The 14891-nt window shown below is 40.0% G+C and overlaps 3 protein-coding genes across 4 annotated transcripts in view; 1 reads left to right on the top strand and 2 right to left on the bottom strand.

The window, feature by feature from the left end:
• The window catches only part of LOC111321303 (uncharacterized), a 21330-nt gene extending 19384 nt beyond the window's left edge, over positions 1–1946 (bottom strand). The window contains exon 1 of the mRNA XM_088761800.1: positions 1239–1946. The gene's annotated coding sequence lies outside the window, so the exon portion shown is untranslated. The remainder of the gene's footprint in view (positions 1–1238) is intronic.
• LOC111321304 (sulfotransferase 1C3) lies at positions 51–14891 on the bottom strand. 2 transcript variants are annotated; one of them, XM_088761910.1, is made up of 7 exons: positions 14741–14891; positions 6799–6985; positions 5641–5834; positions 4545–4889; positions 3638–3732; positions 1972–2265; positions 51–1361 (listed from the first exon to the last, which is right to left on the bottom strand). In XM_088761910.1, exons 3-6 carry the CDS (start codon positions 5816–5818, stop codon positions 1984–1986), a joined length of 900 nt encoding a protein of 299 aa, XP_088618036.1. In that variant the 5' UTR covers positions 5819–5834; positions 6799–6985; positions 14741–14891; the 3' UTR covers positions 51–1361; positions 1972–1983. The 2 variants fall into 2 exon arrangements, with proteins under 2 accessions (XP_088618036.1, XP_088618033.1); XM_088761907.1 differs by lacking the exon at positions 51–1361 and having other exon boundaries at positions 1604–2265; positions 14741–14888.
• LOC111321306 (sulfotransferase 1C3) lies at positions 9125–14421 on the top strand. The gene is given in 6 exon segments (XM_022924152.2): positions 9125–9788; positions 11291–11509; positions 11902–11994; positions 11997–12173; positions 12684–12778; positions 13255–14421. Coding segments are annotated over 5 exon segments (825 nt in total). The 5' UTR covers positions 9125–9788; positions 11291–11331; the 3' UTR covers positions 13537–14421.

The following is a 14891-nucleotide window of genomic DNA, read 5'->3' as shown; positions in this document are numbered from 1 at the left end:
ATGATCGCGTAGACTCCGACTGAAGAAACTCTAAAACTCTGAGAATAATCCAGCATCAAAGCAAACGAGCTAGAAGCTCAACTTTTGCGTGTATTTGATATTTGGTTATACTTTAATTATACTGCAAGTTCTTTACGTTAAGTTCTCACGCTAACTGACTGAGCTGTGGACCCTCCGCCGCCTTCGATCGAGACTTCACACAACTATTTCTCTTTTGACGGATTTTGATCATCTTTTAAACTCAAAACTACCTTTAACTGTTAGAAAGATGCTACACAAACTTACTTGGACTTGGAATCGCTTCTTACGCAACACGATGACGAAACCAGACGCTTTTCAGGGACGCTTAATTCTTTGCATTTTCTGCTCAATACATAGGACATTGTATTTGAATTTAATTCTCCCTATCGTCTTTCAAAGTATACCACAGCTGTGGTGGACATTATGTTGGAAGAAATCGAAAGTGAAGATGCAGGAATAATGGCAGCTGAGGGCTTTTGAAAAGTTCTGCAGTATATGTCCTTTCCTTAGTCTTAAAACTCATTAAATGGTCTTAAATGCAATCCTTTGCCTTTACTTTAAGTTAGACTTTGAGAGATATTTCTTTTACTGTGCGAAAAGGTTGGAAAATGTCACTCGAGATATCTTTTAATACCGACAAAATGAGTATAGTAAGCGAACCGTTGATTAACTTGGCAGTAATAGTTGAAATGCTTTTTCTCACTTCACTGAGGTTCCAACCAAGGCTTTATCAATCTCGCATCCCACCGCTGTTTTTTATCCCATTCCGCCATCTCAGCGCCATGAGAATTTTTGATCATGCCTGGCTAAAACCGAGTCACGGTTGCCCGGGCTCAACGCCGTTCATCTAAGCTGTTCCTATTATCCATCTAAGCTGATGGATAATATCAAGAGTTCATATTCTATTGAAAATATACATAACTTCTCTATTACCAAAAACATACTCCCGCTTAAGCAATAATGAAATGACTTCATTTATCTTAGATGCCTTTGCTAACTGCGGGCAGTGCATATTTTTTGTAATATTGTAATATTGTAATATATCATTAAACTTTCATTAAAACAGAATAAACTTCTTAGAGTAAAAAAACAAAAAAAAAAAGTTCAATTAGACACAAAAGCGCCACAAACGGCGGATTCACCTAAGTGAAAACTATAAGCTCGCTCGCATACACTTCATTATACTCAGTCTGTTGCTATTGAAAAGGCACACTTACGTTCGCTTAGGTAAGCAGCAAATGCGACGTGTGAAGTTTTTCCTTCGCTCTGCTTTACGTACAGCAAGGGAACGTAACTGTCAGTTAGGACTTCTTAAGAGACAACTGTTCTGCGGCTCGTGGCTAGGTAAATTTAAGATAACGAATCAACTGTGAAAACGAACAGATCAGCAAAATCGGACTGTTGCGCTTTTGCATGATAAACATTCTTGTGAACCCGCGTAACGTGTTACTCCGCGTTGATAAACCAGTCATGCAAGAGATGCTTGCATAACAGGAAGAAGTCAATTACAAATTTTTCTTGCGAGCTCAGTTCTGAGATCATTTTAAGGTCTTAGGGCCAAATCAAAACGTTTCAACCCATACCTATTTCTAAAACTCTAATTATAGCAGTAAGAACATTCTACTCGCTCACCGCTAATGATGAGAAATCCCTAAAATAATAACTCAACAGAATGTTCCGGAATAAGGAGAAGTTTCTAGCACAGCTCATAAAAATAGTGACGTGGTAATTCAATGTTCTAAATTGTTCTCTCGATTTCTGGAAACTTCGCCACAAACAGATTTGGATCCCGGCCCCGCCGTCGTATGCGGAGCACATGAACAGATTACAATGATCAAGAATATTTATACAAAGAATGGAAAAAAAAAACAAACAAACAAACCAAAAAAAAACAATAATCTCCTTTTCACGCGCTGAACTGGTAAAAATACAATGTTCTAAATAATATACTTGATTGATAGGTCATTGACCAAGATCAAACTGGAGCCCAGAACCATCCAGTCTGCTCAGCACTTCTTTTTCAAACCTCTGGATCAACTCGGGAGTGAAGTAATCTTTCCAGCCTCCAACCTGACCTTTCCTGAGGAAGTTGGGTAGTTCGCCATCACGAGTCATCATCCAGTAAGCCGATGAATTATTTTTCATGGCGTCAAAGGTACACTGTTTAGCTATGGTGTCCACCATGTCTTCTGTCAAGGACTTGCCCAGAAACTTAGTTATTAGGCGTATTTGAGATGGTAAGTCCTGAGAGAACAAGTATAGGTGCAATCAAAGTTCATGACTCATTTGGGCAATTTAGTGTAGTAATGGTAGTCAGTTATTACCATGTGTTATATATGTAGATATATATTATTATAACTTACACTTACCACGAAAGATCTGATTGGTCGAGAGCATTCAATCAATACACAGAAGCGTGTGAAGTTGACATGATATCTGCAGTGGATATTGCATTTATCGAGTTCAAAGTCTGCCTACTTTCCTTGCCCCTCGTCAGTGTGGTGTTCTCAAACTTTTTCAAACACAGAGGGAAGTGTCTTCTTTTGAAGATTGTGAAAAAAAGTGCATAACAAAATAATCGTTGAATTTGATTTTCGCATGATATCATAAGTTGTCAAACTCGTGTGGACGTTATCTGCGAAAGCCGAACTCAGATCTCGGTGTTGATAATTAGTGATATCATACTTGACCTTATCCACTAATAAATTATTATGTTCCAGTTAGATAAATAAACAGTATTTGATTAAGGAGAGTGGGGTGAGAGGGGGGGAGGGGAGGGGAGTTGAGTTTTCGCTCAGTAGACCTAGGCCTATCTTTGCAATAAAAATGCATGTTAGATTCAAGGTTTTAAAAGGCATAGGGAATCTTAAAGGAACACGAGTGAGTGAGAATAAGCTGATACTAACGAATTAAAAGAACGCAATACCGAAATATTTTCATGTGTCTTAGTCGTGTGGTGCAAAACCATGCACGTTCAATATTCTTTTGAGGTGACGAATACTGTTGTCGCCCATCTGGTAAAGCCAAGTGGTCTGTAAAATCCTGATTCTATCCATTGAGCTGTAAAATCTGTAAAATCCTGATTCTATCCATTGAGCTAACCGCCTCCCGGTTAGCTCAATGGATAGAGCGCTGGACTGTTGTGCGGGAGGTCGAGGGTTCGAGCCCCGGCCGGACCAACACTCAAGGTCTTAAAATAATTGAGAAGAATTTGCTACCTTTCTATAACATCAAGAAATGGTTATATATTCTAGTCTTCTCGGATAGGGACGAATAAATGGAGGTCCCGTCTCCTGCAAGGTTGGGGTAGGAGACGTTAATTTCCCACACACGAGACTACTGTGTGATGGATGTCCTCCCCTGGGGTGGGATGGGTGGGAAGGTGAGATCCATAGACTGAAGCGGCTGCCAGAAGGCGCCTGATATGCTGACGTCTGTTCTCAACCTTACACTGCATCCGTAATTCAGCCTCTGGGCTGCAAGTGGTCAGATATAAACTATATAACTATATTCCACTAGCTCTTAGTCGAGCACTTCACATAGATTTATGAAAAGATGGGTGAAAAAATTGATGAGGTGTTTATCTCAGTCACAACCCACGTAAGAAACCACAAACCTTCTTCACGTCTTCGTATTTGAGAAACAAAACGTTTTTGTCATCTTTGTGTCTCCACCATTCCAGAACATGCTCGGTCCAAGGTCCCCAATATACTAAAATCAAGCAGCAGAAGATACTTTCAGAGATATTTTGCTGACATTTGATCAGGCTGACTAAGTTTATTGTCAACAAGACTAAACTGAACAATGGCAATGAAGTAATTGGTTACTTTGTAATCTGTGACGTAACATAAGTGATTGACGGGTATATAGATGTTCATGACAGGTACAGTCAGTGCTCGTGTCATGACCCAACGCAACTTGTTGCCAATGTAGGATCAGCAACAGGACTTTCTCAGATACTGGGAGGTAACGCTCGTTTGCACAGCAGAGCATTAGCCTGGAATGTTAAGCTATTCACCGAATCAAAATATGGCGTCGAATTTGAATTACAATTGTTTTGGACTTACTAGCCTCGTCTTCAGGTGGAAACACATAGGGATTATCACATGTGTGAGAGGCTAGTAAGTCCAGAACAATGTCAATTCAAATTGGACGCCATATTTCGATTCGGTGTATACCCCCTCACCTTAAAAGAAACTAAAAGGGTAGCAGCTCCCCATATACCTTTTGTAAGGGGAAGAACAACTTCTCACAGGCTGGTACTGCATCACGTGACAACAACGGTACCTAAAACATCATCTGGTATCATGTTTGGAGTTGACAAAAGCTATATATCCCACATGACGGTGATTTTGAATTTTGCAGGCAAAAGTTGATATCTTCCTGGCGTTTATAGTCTGCTTACGAGCTTCTTCTTAAAAATGTACGGATTTCATTGTTTTGTACACTTCGAATACGATACATAAAGAATTTATTATGAGCCGTGACACTGACCAAAAGAATCGAATTTCCACATGACTAACCTTGACCCTTTATAAACATGTCCGCAAAAAATTCAAATGGCCCAGAATAGTCCGTAATAGGCGCCATTTTGCTCTCAAAATTATAGTATGAAACAACGGCATCGAGGGGATTTCTTGCAACATAGATGTATTTACATCTTGATTCTTCGCTTGTTCCTTTGGGGATTGTATGAAATGGCTGATGAGTCTTCATGAGGCGAGGACTGGGTCTAGTGGTGATGTCTGGCTGGGTGGTATGAGGAAATGTGGCCTCGTCAAAGAATTGAACTCGGTGACCAATTGGCACTTGGGTAACTTCTCCACCATTGAAGATCTGCCAAGTGACCTCTTGAAGCCACGTGGTCCCTAGAATATCACTAAATAAGCCTTTCAAAATATATTGTTGAAGACTTCACGATAACAGCATCTAATAACCATTAATTTGGATAATATCAATATGGTCAGTGCTAAGGAAAATAACAACACTCATGAGTCAACAAACATGTTTTAGCAGGTGCATCTGTCACCTTCAGGGTAAACTGAACATTTAACGTGTACAGTAGAATATATTTATACCACAATTAGCAGTAATTTCGAAATCTGATTGGCCAATTTGCCGTTGTCGATAAGAGTATAGACAACGCGCTCGCGTCAACGTATCACGCAACGTGTCACGCACGTCGATATTGTGGTAAAATACAAATCGTCAGTGGTTTTAGCGTGGTCTTTAGTCTTATCAACAACGATATTTGTCATCACAGTGGTCAAAATCTGTTGCAGACTCACTCGGCTGCGCCTCCTGAACCACTGTCGATTTGTTAATCTTGGAAATATTTTCACGACGATGGCACTAATCATGAGAAATCTACAATTATCAATGAACTAACCAAAAAGAAACATGGTTGTTAAACTTACGAGTGTCGTGGTTTTTCTTTGAAACTATTTAATACCTTGTCAACGAGTTGGAAATTTGAAGCCATCCATAGGCGTATCAGGAAACGTGTGTGATCGTTTCACCAAAAAGAGTACGGTGGTAGTGGATCCGGGTCTCCATAACTAAGTAATTTTGGAAATTTTTTGTCCTTTTTTCACTTTTAAAGAAGATAATTTAACCAACCTGATCTTGGGAAACCGACAATAAAGACATCATCATGTCTGGTCTGAAAATTCTCTATGAAATCTTTGAATCCCGTGGCCTGAAAAGGAGGCATTCTAACTCCTAGCACCAGCGCAGTTTTGCTGTTGCGGTATTCACCATCTCTCTCCTGTATGAGATCTTCGTCATTAGTAGCCATGAACAAAGGTTTTTTTCTGGAAAATGTAATTAAAAAGTGAGCTAAGCAAGGCAGGTTTTTATCTATTGAGGTATACCGGCATGGCTACTACGGCTTTTTGAAGGAACCAGGTTGTGAACTGTACTTTTGAAATGAATGCACAAACTAAATGCTAAGGTCGTTCCTTTGTAATCCCTTTCATCCGGGTTCGTTCTTGATTCATTGCACCCATCGCCTTAACCCTATGCATACTAAGTGAACACATATGTCCAGATAATACCGTTACTACTATTGATACTTGTTTTTTGTTGAACTTAAGACACAACATTATGTACGTGTGTAAATTGTACCGGCTAGTTAATGTGATACCTTTTGCAACCTAAAACGCCCACAATGATTCCTGATTTTCATTGCAGTGAACCGTTCGTATGGCAACAAATCCCAAAGTCCATCATTTTGCTCCAAGAGCAACACCAAAACATGTCGAAAACGACGGAAATCGCCAAAACTGAACACAACGGACACACAAGGAATGAGTAAGTTTTATTAATCTAACGTGTAAAATGTTCATATTTCGGAATATTTAGTGTTTTAAATGGACCATATTTTGTTCCCCATACTATTCCTTATAACGCATTCAAATTAACAACGTTTGCTCGCGTAACTTAACACCGAGTCACACAACGCGTGACTCGGTGTCACTCGCGTGACGCTTTCATGAAATAATCCTTCGCTTTGCTAGAGACGTGAGCTTGCGACGCCTGTGCTCAAACGAAGATATTAACGGAGTCTAGCTCGATGCCTAACTCGAATTCAAACTCAAGCATAGCTCACTTCTTATCGAAATGTGAAAATACGGTGGGTGATCTCATCAGATCTTCAATCTTCTCACTGTGCCTTGAAAATTAATGGATGGCAAAAGCGTTGAGATTGCTCCCTGTTTGTGATTAGCAATGCAAAGAGCACGCTATTTCTCCGGTTTTAGATGTATAGAATCTCACCTTCAGTCCTATTTAAAGTGTGGAAGTCTTTCTCTTCTTAATTTTCCTCGCTCAAGACTCAGTTATGGACCAGATTGTCTCGAACTTAGAGAACCTAGATACGATCAACAGCCGGTCTTCAGCCCTTGAACTGATGGTGTTACGCACGGACTTTGTCATCGTTAATTTCCGCCAATCAGAACTTTGTCTGCTCAAATCATAATTAAAGGTTAAATGAGGGTAGGCGTATGATACAAAAGAGGGTTTTTATTCACTCAAAAAGACTCGCAATGAACACTTTGAGGTCATTAAAACCATAGTTAGTAAGTAACTTACAACTAAAACTGATTGAGAAGAGAGGTTAGAGCCCAAGCTCAGTAATATTATTTATTACACGACTCGGGCAGTCAGAGGGCAAATAACTAAAATCAACCAATCAAAATGCTCTATTGCCGGTCCAATGTTCTCTAAGTATTGGACCGGGCACTGTCCCGAATGGTCCCGAATGATAACGCACTTGTGTCCCTTTGAACTGACTTCAGTCGTATAATAAATCTCTTATTAACCAAGCTTGCTCAGGACCGTACTGGAAGAATATCAGCCCTCGGTCTTTTTTGTACGGACCTCGCTGCGCTCGGTCCGTACTGTCAAGACCTCATCCCATATTCTCCCAGTGCGGCCCTCGCGCTTGGTTAATAAGATATATTTATTCTACAAGTGACCAGGAAGCTTCCAAGGTTGAAAAAAACGCTACAAAGTGCGATCCGAGTGCACTGTTTCAAAATATTATGACTCCGTCCATTTTATTTCTTATTGCCCACTGGAAAATCCATCATTTCCACAAACCCAGACAATTTGCTCCAATGAAAAAGAATTTAGACAAAGGTTCGCAAGTGATTTTGTCTCCACAGGAGATTATGTCACCTTCCGTCATGTCGAGCTTCCTCCTAACCATATCAGAATTTCCGGGTAAATAGAACGTGTTACAGTCACGTTTTCTTGTTTAAGCGAAAGAAGGTTTAAGTCATGGGGTAAAATACCCAGGAAAGCGGTCAAAGAAACAACGATTGTAAGACTAGCTTCAAGCAATAAAAGCAAATTTACTGAGGGAAAAAGCACAACCAGCTTACAACATCAAGCAGAATGAATTAAAGGAGCTCTACAAACTGACCCTGCTTCTATGAACACGATTGATTATTGCAGTTATACACACAACCTAAGTAGTTGTGAAATTAAAGCCTGAAAAAAATTCAGGCCTGAACGGGATCAGAACCTATGACCTGTGCGATACCGGTGTAGCACCCTACTAACTGCAGGAGCTATCAAGCCAACTGGGAGCTGGTCACGTTGTGAGTTCGTGATAGACCCGTAGATAGTGAAGAAACAAGTGAATAGATGAAAGATCACATATTTGAACTGCGGACCTGTACCTCTCTTCAGTAGAAAGCCTGTGACGATGAAATATGATCAAAATTAAACCAATAAACGAAATGCTCAGTTGTCATGGAGCTTCGTGCGTTTTCTCGATAATACATACAGCGCCTCCAAAACAGTTACAGGCTGAACTGTTGAAGAAAGACTGAAGCCAGAGTGTTTCGATCCGTCAAGCTCTGATCCATTACCCGAAAAATAGACGAGGTCAGAACGCTTCTTCGGCAGTGTAACCGAGTTTATTGAAAATAAACCTTTAAGGTGAAACGAGAAAGCGTCTTCACCGGAGCACCTACAATTTACAGTTTTCTATTTTTTGACAGCATGCCTCCTGCTATCCCACAAAAAAAAAAAACAAAACAGTAACAAAACAGTACGTGAAAACGTGTAACGCAACAGTTACGCGTGACGGAACACAGAGGAAAGGATGTTTCAAACTTTTTGTTTCAACCATCTAACTGATTTATCGTTTATATATGTATAAAAAAAAACTAAAAAGCAGGACTAACGAAATTTCGAGCAATCGAGCACATGTTAACGGGAATGCGAGCATGCGAGCAGTTGCGAAAATTGTGCGAGCACGAGCAAGCGAGCACCCGTGTAATTTTTGCGAGCAATTCGAGCAAAGGCCAAATTTTGCGAGCACTTTTATATTGAATGGGACCATTCGATACCCCTACTAGTGGTCGTTTTAACGCTATTTTGGCGACTTTTTTTGTACCACTTGTTGTGATACTATTTATAGGTAATTAGCTGAAGATAAAATTTTGATTTGCAAGAGGAAGTCGCGCGGGTAGTGAATAGAACCACCGCAACGAATTTATGTTCGTGGACGTGGACCCATCTTGCAATATTTTCTGCCAGTCTTGTAGTCTTTCGCTTTTGAGGTAAACCTTGATCTTTTATTTCAATGTTCCTGTTAGCTGTGATTGAAATTTGACCATGTGAACGAATTCTGGCTTTCCTATAATCGCCATTAACGAAGTTTGTCTTCATGCGCGATAATATACATTCAAAAATTCAGCAATTTTCTATGCTGAGAACCCGTCTGGTTATCCCAAACAGAATTGAAAGTTGAGATTGAAAGCTGCACAAGTTGAAACTGAGTGCAGAGAGCAAACGTTAAATTCATAGACAGAAAAATGGCGGACAGGCTAAAAAAGAGACAAAGTTTTAATTGAGAGGACCTCAGAGTATGAAGAAGAATGCTAGAATTAGAAACAAAATCACTCAACAAAGCTCAAATGTCTGACTTCTAATTCGTGTTCAACGCATTGGAAACTTATCTTCGAGACAAAATCTTTTTCACTCTTGGCACATCGTGTCTTATACAGAAGACTTCGCTTTTGACCGTGCTTTGTTTGGAAAGCCGGGTTCGCTTGTGGACTATTGTCGCGGATAGGAAAGGTTCGCTTGTGGACTATTGTCGCGGATTGGATTTCAAGTGACGCATAACGGAATCCCGCAACAGAATCGAGTCGCAATATTGTACGGAAATACAGTCACATTTTGCTCTTATCTCCCCATGTGGACATCGCTGAACTGAATGAGCGAAGTTACCACCGCTCTCTAGAGCACAGGTATAATTGAATTCTTCCAACTTCAGAGATTTATTTCTCTCTCTCTGTTAACTTAATTATGTATTGAACTGTATCGATCGCCATTTACTGACCCAAGGGGTAGACTCTTCAAGGGGCCTTTAGAGTATTTTCATGGTATTAACTACGACAAAAAAAAACATTTCTTGGCCCGACCGATCCCCCAGTAGCTGACGAGATATATCTATGTATCTCAGTGCTTAACAAGGTCATTTAAACGCATCAAATCAACACCGAATCAATATGCTCGCTATTTGTCGGCGTTAAATTATTCCCTGTTCCGCGAAACGAATCGTTTTCCAGGAGAGCGAAGCTCAAGGAAAACTGTGAGCTTGAAGGAACAGATCATGTCCAAGGACAAATATAGGAGCAAATTTTAGCACCAAATGGGGGTTACTGTATTTACTATCCTTCATAATAAATACAGTAACCCCATTTGGGGGTTAACAGCGCTAACAGCGCTTGGGACAGAACGATTACGAATGGCTCACCGTTTACACTAATCAGTGTTCTCGGGTACAACTATACGTCCCTTCTTTTGCAATATCAAAAAAAAAAAAAAATTTCTCTGATGTTGAATTGAATTTTAAAAGAAAACTTTTTACCGAACAGGACGCTTAGGGAAAATGGGGAATATCATGTGGGGAATATCATGTGGGGAATACACTGATATCACGCGCCGCTTTCTTGGATTTATTTATAAGAAGTGTATTGCGTTACAGTGTCTTTGAGAGGAGAAATACGCAGTTATGGCCCTCGGTCACTGCGGTGTAAACTTCTTTAAGAACGAGAGACGAAAGTGGGTTCTGTCCTCGTGTACTGGTTCTCAAGAGCCGTTACAAAAGACCGAACAATACACAACAGCTAACCAATGACTCCTAAACAAAGAAAGAACAATGGTAATTCCCTTGTGAACCGGTACACCAGGACAGAGCCCGAAAGTGGTGAGAATTTGTCGTTTTTCAACCATTCTTCAAATAACTTACTGAGAAAGCCGAGAAGTTAACACACATATAATATTACAGCACTGGTTCGTCGGCATTACTGGAAGAATATAATAAATCACGATTAAACAAGGATATAGTCAATCAGTATCCTCTGATTCAGGCTTCACGATTCTACACCAGAAAAAATCGCTTTTTTGCTCAAATTTTTCCTATCAATTCAATTGCGCACTATATCGACGTATGTAATCAGCGTGAAGTAGTTCTTTGAAAAAGCATTGTTCGGTTTCTTGGTTTTCTTTTTCCCAAAATGATGGAAGAGGTTACGAATGTTACGGTAATTTTTTTCTTTCGATAAGATGAATCCTACAGGGATTTTACTATTGGGCAACAATGTCTATAGCACACGGCGTCATTATACCGTGAATCTCATAAAAATTGTGCTATATCAGTAGCCGCATGCAGTCTTAGACTGCCTAATATTTGTTTTTGTATTCTTTGATTTTTGGAAGTTTATTTTTTTGTCTTTCATTGTTGCAGCTGTTCTCCTTGCTGACAGATACCTCCACTTAGCGTCCACGATGGCAAGTGACGAACTCATTCAAGAGGGAGACGGTGAGTACCGTCACGGTAAAGCTGTTATGGTCAAAGGAGTCAGGATGCCTCATGTGTACGCCTACTTGACAGGATTTGCAGAGTTCATCAATAATTTTATCACCAAAAACGACGATGTTTTTATCGTTGGTTTTCCAAGGTTAGGTGAGTTCGCTTCCTCAAGAGGAATGATTTTATTTCATTTTTTTTCTGAATCATATGAATCAGTGCGCTTGTGAACTGAGTTTCTTACAACCAACACCAACATAGTTTTAACGGCCACTTAGAGCGGAGAAATCAACATGGTTTAAAGTTATTAATGATTCACAATAAATACATGTCTACAGACTTAAAGGCGGGAAATAGCTTTGTTGCCCAAGGCACCATTGGTTTACGTTTTGCGTCTGTTTGGTTGCGAAGTAGGGGCGTCTTTTGGACCAGTCATTAAGTGCAGAGAGGAGAATGCAAACATTTCCTTCTTTTTTGAGAATTTTCCTCTCACCTTTCACTAAAATTGCGTGATTTGTCTCTTAATCATGGGCCCTCTTATCTTCTAGGAACCACGTGGCTTCAAGAGGTCACTTGGCAGATCTTCAATGATGGAGAAGTTAGTCGCCTTCCTATTGGTCACCGAGTTCAGTTCTTTGACGAATCAAATTTCCCCATACCACCCAGCCAGACGTCATCACTAGACGTAAATACATCTACGCTGCAAGAAATCCATTCAATGTCGTGGTGTCCTATTACAACTTCGACCTCAAAATGGCGCCTATGACTGACTATATTGGGCCATTCGAATATTTTGCTGATATGTTTATCAAGGGGACAAGTAAGACACTCTTTGATTAAGTGCCGCTAAACTAAAAAAAAATTGAAACACAATAATATACTCTGAGCCTGAGGCGAGTGATTGTTTCAGCATAACTGCTTAGGTGCTTTCAAATTCTGTCGTAAATATTCATTTTGACGTTGAAAACCACTCTGTCTCAATTGTTTTGATTGCTCTTATCTATATAAAGAGCCAATTTCCACTACAAATTGATAGGTTCATTTAAGTCAATCAGCAAAAACCTCAAACTTTGTTTTGAAAAGTGTCACTCCAAGCTTAAAAGGATATTTTGTACTCTTCGGAACTGAATTTTCTTTATGACGTTCATCACTTCCTGGGTAACACTGCAAAAACGCGAGGTAGCCATTTTGAAATTAAGCGCTTCTGTTGTAGTCACCTCGCGCGACGTAATCAGAGCGAGATATGACGCAATCCTCCACCAATCAGAGCTCGCACATCTCTATAATCACCGGAGCAATTATTACTAATAATTGTTTTTCTTTTTCCTAGCATATTGGGGATCTTGGGCCGAGCATGTTCTAGAATGGTGGAAACACAAAGATGACGAAAATGTTCTGTTTCTCAAATACGAAGATATGAAGAGGGTGTGTGGTCTCATTGACAATTTTTAATTTTGTTATAGTTAGGCGAGTTTCTGGGGACTTATATTGGCAACCTTCTTCTAGTTACTCTGCATGTTCGCAAGAGATTCCGCAAATCAAGACACGGGTACCTCCTCGCCTGTTCACCCCCCGCCCTTGATTCTCTCCAGATATCTCACAGCATTTCCTGGTTTTGGAGACTTTTACCCCCCCTGAAAATTTGAGCTTATAGCCTTGAAGCAAACTGATAGAAAGCATGCAAATATTAATTACGCACCCATTACAATTGCCATTCCTTGCTATCAATGTGAGGCTTTTCTTTTCATATATTTTTGTCGGCTTTAGCTAACTGTTACGTTCCCTCCATAGCTGGTACGGTGTTCCCAGTTACTGGAATTCGTTTAGTAATAGCTGATGCGTGCATAGTCCAAACTTCTCAACATTAACTAAAAGTTTGACTCAAAGTTTATATTTTTCAGGACCTACCTTCTCAAATAGGCTTGATAAGTAAGTTTCTGAGCAATTCCTTATCAGAAGACATGGTCGACCGCATAGCTAAACAGTGCACCTTTGACGCCATGAAAAATAATTCATCCGCTTACTGGATGATGACCCGTGATGGCGAACTACCCAACTTCCTCAGGAAAGGTCAGGTTGGAGGCTGGAAAGATTACTTTACTCCCGAGTTGATCCGGAGGTTTGAAAAAGAAGTGCTGAGCAGACTGGATGGTTCTGGACTCCAGTTTGATTTAGGCCAATGATATCAACTGTTGTTACTACAGAGCATGCGTGGATCACTTTGGAAAATCAACTACAAATATGCGCGTACGTGCCAGTCTGTGCTTTGTAATGCATTAGTGTGTTTTTCTTTCGATTGGTTGAGGAACTTTTTTTTCGACAAATCGGTTACCCCGCTTGTAAGACCTCTCATCACCGTCTTTTCAACTGGCTCTCGTGTTAGGATTGCGACTTTTATTGAAAGCCCTGTCTGTGGCACAGCGTCGGCGGGGTAAGGGGGCGGGGATGGGGGCGGGGATGGGGGTATTACTAGATGATTGATTTTATCAACCGAGTTGATATGAATGCAAATCAGTGGTCACCGTGGCCAATTCACATTGTCAACTCCTTCAGATAAACTTAACTATCTCAATTTCAGATACAATGAATATATCAAGTTCATATATTTTGAACTGCGGTATTAGATACGTATGATTCACGATACTCGCAGTCGAGAGCGCTATTTATGCAATAGCGAAAATCAGACCTGAAAAGAAAAAAAAAAAAAAGAAAAAGAAGTGCTGCATAAATAGCGCTCTCTACTGCGAGGATCGTGCATCATACGTATCTCAATTTCATACACCCAGGTAAATATCATACATGATAAATTACTGACTGTCGTCAGTTTCGAGGCTTTTATAAAGTTTGCTTTAGGTAATAGTCCTTTTCACAGTTGTGGGCTTGGTGGCCAAGCCTTTGAACAGGAGTGAGGCTTTAGGTAATTCAGTCTGAGCAGATTGTGGTATTCTTATATATATCGTTATGCTAAAAGAACTTTCAAGAAGAGGCGCTAAAGTGAGGCAAACTCTATTGTTGACAGAGGTGCAATAATGATAATCATGATAAAATAAAATGAAAAGAAAAACCGATATTGTATTTGGTATGGTTGTCTATCTGAGAAGAATTCATAATGTTACAGTCTCAAGGCCACCTCTCAAGTCTAACAGTAGGTGCCAGAGCTGTCTCATTTTAAGATACGAGTCGGGAGTGGGCTTCTTTTGCTCAAGTCCTACTCATTCACCGGCTTATACTTTCGACCAAACTCTTATCAGTGTAACAAGCTGACAAATTAAGTTGAGAAGATTTGGGGAAACTGACAATGGTTAAGAAGGAGTAATTGACTTCGTGCTGGATCTTTCGTATGTCCATCTAAAAGGAAATGAAAACAGATGTTGAGACACTACTTACCAAACAATTATTTTTGAGGATCCTTTTGAGAGAGTAGTCAGTCTGACGAAATTGAATCGATTATAGAGTTCTTTTGTCATTGATATTGACAAAAAAGGTTTTAATTCTTCATTGATATTACAGTTATTTGGCGTCATTCTTTGGTTCTTCT

Source organism: Stylophora pistillata, chromosome 1 (assembly GCF_964205215.1).
Source record: "Stylophora pistillata chromosome 1, jaStyPist1.2, whole genome shotgun sequence".
NCBI classification, from domain to species: Eukaryota; Metazoa; Cnidaria; class Anthozoa; order Scleractinia; family Pocilloporidae; genus Stylophora; species Stylophora pistillata.
Note: the sequence above shows the minus strand (reverse complement) of the source record. Positions and strands in the feature narration are given on the sequence as shown.